The sequence below is a fragment of the Trichoplax adhaerens genome, genomic scaffold, assembly GCF_000150275.1.
Source record: "Trichoplax adhaerens TRIADscaffold_23 genomic scaffold, whole genome shotgun sequence".
NCBI lineage: Eukaryota > Metazoa > Placozoa > Uniplacotomia > Trichoplacea > Trichoplacidae > Trichoplax > Trichoplax adhaerens.
The window spans coordinates 26,456-29,732 of record NW_002060964.1 but is presented as its reverse complement, the minus strand read 5'-3'; the positions used below and the strand labels follow the sequence as shown (position 1 = coordinate 29,732).

The 3,277-nt window shown below is 35.8% G+C and overlaps 1 protein-coding gene across 1 annotated transcript; it reads right to left on the bottom strand.

The window, feature by feature from the left end:
- Positions 1-1,552: 1,552 nt before the first annotated feature.
- TRIADDRAFT_32385 (uncharacterized protein) lies at positions 1,553-2,890 on the bottom strand (the record flags this gene model as incomplete). The annotated part of the gene is made up of 1 exon (XM_002117252.1): positions 1,553-2,890. The coding sequence occupies one exon, from the start codon at positions 2,888-2,890 to the stop codon at positions 1,553-1,555; it is 1,338 nt and encodes a 445-aa protein (XP_002117288.1).
- Between the last annotated feature and the right edge of the window lie 387 nt (positions 2,891-3,277).

Sequence of the window (3,277 nt, the reverse complement as noted above, 5' to 3'; positions counted from 1 at the left end):
ATTTCTACAAACGATAAAACTATCAATCAATAATACATGTACAAAGAGTTTTCTTTGGATTCCTTCAATTTCCAAAGATACCGGAGCTTTAACTAGATAAGGTAAAGTCACAAAAGCAAGAGCGGGTAGGATGACGATAAAGTAATGTTAATTCGACAAAATAGCAATGTTGTCGGATTCAAAGTAATTTAATCACTATCAACACATGAGTTAATCTTGGGTTAATGTTAATCGAAAAAAAATGTTGGTATGAGCTATGATAAACTTGACAAGCATTTTGGCGATAGGCTAATAACCTTTATTGTTCCTTCTTTCATGGGTGTATTGCCCACCTTTATGACGCAATTTTCTGTGGCTGGCATTACAATAGATTACAATAGCGACAATAGAGCTACAGTATACTATCGCCGCAGAATAATTACAACAGAACTATAATTAACTCATCTTTTTAATATAGTACCCGTTCATTAATAGCTATATTGTAGCGCACAATGTTTATCTATTATTGTTTTGACAACATCAAAGAACTTGGTGGCGGGTAAGCATGATGTGACTGATATCCTGTACCAACTGTTATCAACTAAAAAATGCGGTCAGCCAAACAAGCCAATTTTAGGGTAGATGAAATTCGATCCATTTAATCGTGTGGATTGATTCGATCGGATGATGCTCCGAGTCTACTGAATCGGATACATTAACGAATCGACTACTCACAACCTTTCTATTAATTTAGGCGAAAGTAGAATAGACAGTTAAAAGGCAATAACATCACCTTTCTAACGTATAAATTCGTGTGATCAGTAAAGTTTTACAATTTTTCTGAAATAATAACATGATACTAGTCTCATATTGCTTTGATTATAGAGTCTATTAAGAAGGATTTTTCACAAATAAATTAGCATAGGATACCGATGAGAGCCCCAAATAGAATAAGTGAATTTTAAATTGTATCATTCCAGACCAGAAATTCAACAATAAAGCAAGTCAATTATTTTGCAGATTTTATTGTACTTGATGCGGGTAATAACTAGGCTAATGACATACAAGATCAATAACAATCAACTTGTGCTGGATGATCGGGTACAGAATTGAACTAATACTCATACAAATACTATTAGAGATATCACGATAGAGTACAAATCACTCTTGGGAGTATCCCGTCATCTATTTCACCCGGTGCTGTAAATAACTTTTACTTTTAAACCCTAAAAAAACTTCAATTGTAGCATGGTTTTGGAAGTACTGATGGTCCATTACATGAGAAATAATCCGTTGTGTTTCCACTCTTAGTCGTTAACGTTAGCACGAGTGACTTGATACACTCCTCCTAGTAAGCTTACTAAAAGTCTCCTTTATTTAGGATTTACTGCATTTAAATAGTATAGTCGTAATGGCGTATTATACCTATATCTTAGTAATTTATTACCTTATCTTATGCTAACACGTTAGGTGCAGTACAACAAGTTACTGTATTCTTACATACATAACAAATCTATCTCAGATACGATACAATTTTCTACACTAAAAAATGGACTCACTACAATATGATATTTTACCATGCCATCAAAACGGTTATTGCTATAATGAACATCGATAAAACTGAATTTGCTTGTAAATTAAGAGCAGAGTTAATTGTTCCCACGGTAGAAGCCTTTGTTGTAGCCGTTCCCATAGTATTCATGGTGCTTGTTGCGGCACTCTGTAACGTAAAATTCACTTGAACTGCTTGAGTATTGGTTGGAATAGTAATAGTTTTGGTTGCTGTTCTGTAACCCGGAGCAGAAACAGTTAGCGAATAGGTACCTTGGATTAGTAGACGCCAATAGTCTCCAGCAACACTAGAAGAGACGCTATAGTTTCGACCAACGACATTGATCGTAGCGTTGGAAATGCCAACTCGATTTTGATCGAAGATAAATCCTTTAACGCCCATATGAACTGATTTCATATACGCCATTAAAGCATTTTTATTAGCTTGCCAAAAAAAGGGTAGTTGATCTGCTGTTGGATATTTACAGCAACTAATTTCAAGAGTCACTTCGAAACATTCCGAATCAACATAGTTATAGTCTTGCATTCCACCATCAATAGAATACCAGGCTGCACCGTTAGTGATTCCATCAGCGAAGTATTCATTAGGACTGCTAGAACAATTTGGTCGGCCGATATGCATATAGCCATGATTATCCGAATAAGCTTTAGAAATTTGGATAAGAATATCATCATCAGGTGCCATACTGTATGTATTTCTGGGTGTAACGGAAGGTGCCAAACTATCGTAGGGATAATTGGCAACGACAGTACCTCCATGTAAATTAGCCGACAAAACAAAATGTTCCTGTTTCAACCAAGTGATGATTGCTTGTGTTTCAGGTTGAATTGGTGTATTTATTGCAACGAAACGATCAGGAAAATTTCGATTTAAATCGACGTTATTGGCATTTCGGCGACCAATAACACCAGTACAATTACCTTCATAGGATGCTTCAAAACCATCAGGATTCATCGAAGGTAAAATATGAATTCTTGTCGTTTTAAGCAGATTTCGTATTTCTGCGTCGTTATTGGTGTATCCTTCTACTAGAAGGTCGATTAGATGGATGAGCATTTCACGTCCAACAACTTCATTCCCATGCATATTTCCAACATATTTGAATTCTGGTCGTCCAGGCGTGTGTACATTCGGTTGCTCGCCAATAGCAATTACTAGCAAATCGCGATTTTGTACGCTTTTGCCTAAATTGTATAAATACGTAATACTGGGATACTTTGCTTGAGTTTGCCGCATAAATGCTATCATTTCAGGATAATGATGATAGGTAAAATTAACAGCAGCAAAGCTGTTGGTGATGCACAAAGCAGCAATGAGTAAAACGACAGCGCGAGCCATTTTGAGTTGTTACCAAGTAATTAAGCTTGCAGTTATCAAATATCGATACAATACTGCCAGTTATTAACTGTGATCTATTTTCAGCTTGATTTTGCGCGGGTTCCTGAATACTATCAGAGTTATAGGACTTACACTATGCATCCGCTACTGCCGTGTACGTACTATTGTACTTGACTACTAAAACAAAACAATAAATAATCTAATCTCAGGTACAGTACATATGATGATATCTATTAATCTATTAATAGTAGGTATGCATAAATTAAATGATTTGGACTCGGCGCTAAGAACTGTTTAGGCTACATACTGCGCCTACTCAATAAAAAGATTTTTCTTTTATTGGATAATTGCCCATAGCCAATGCAAATGAATCTTTCAATTCGCATA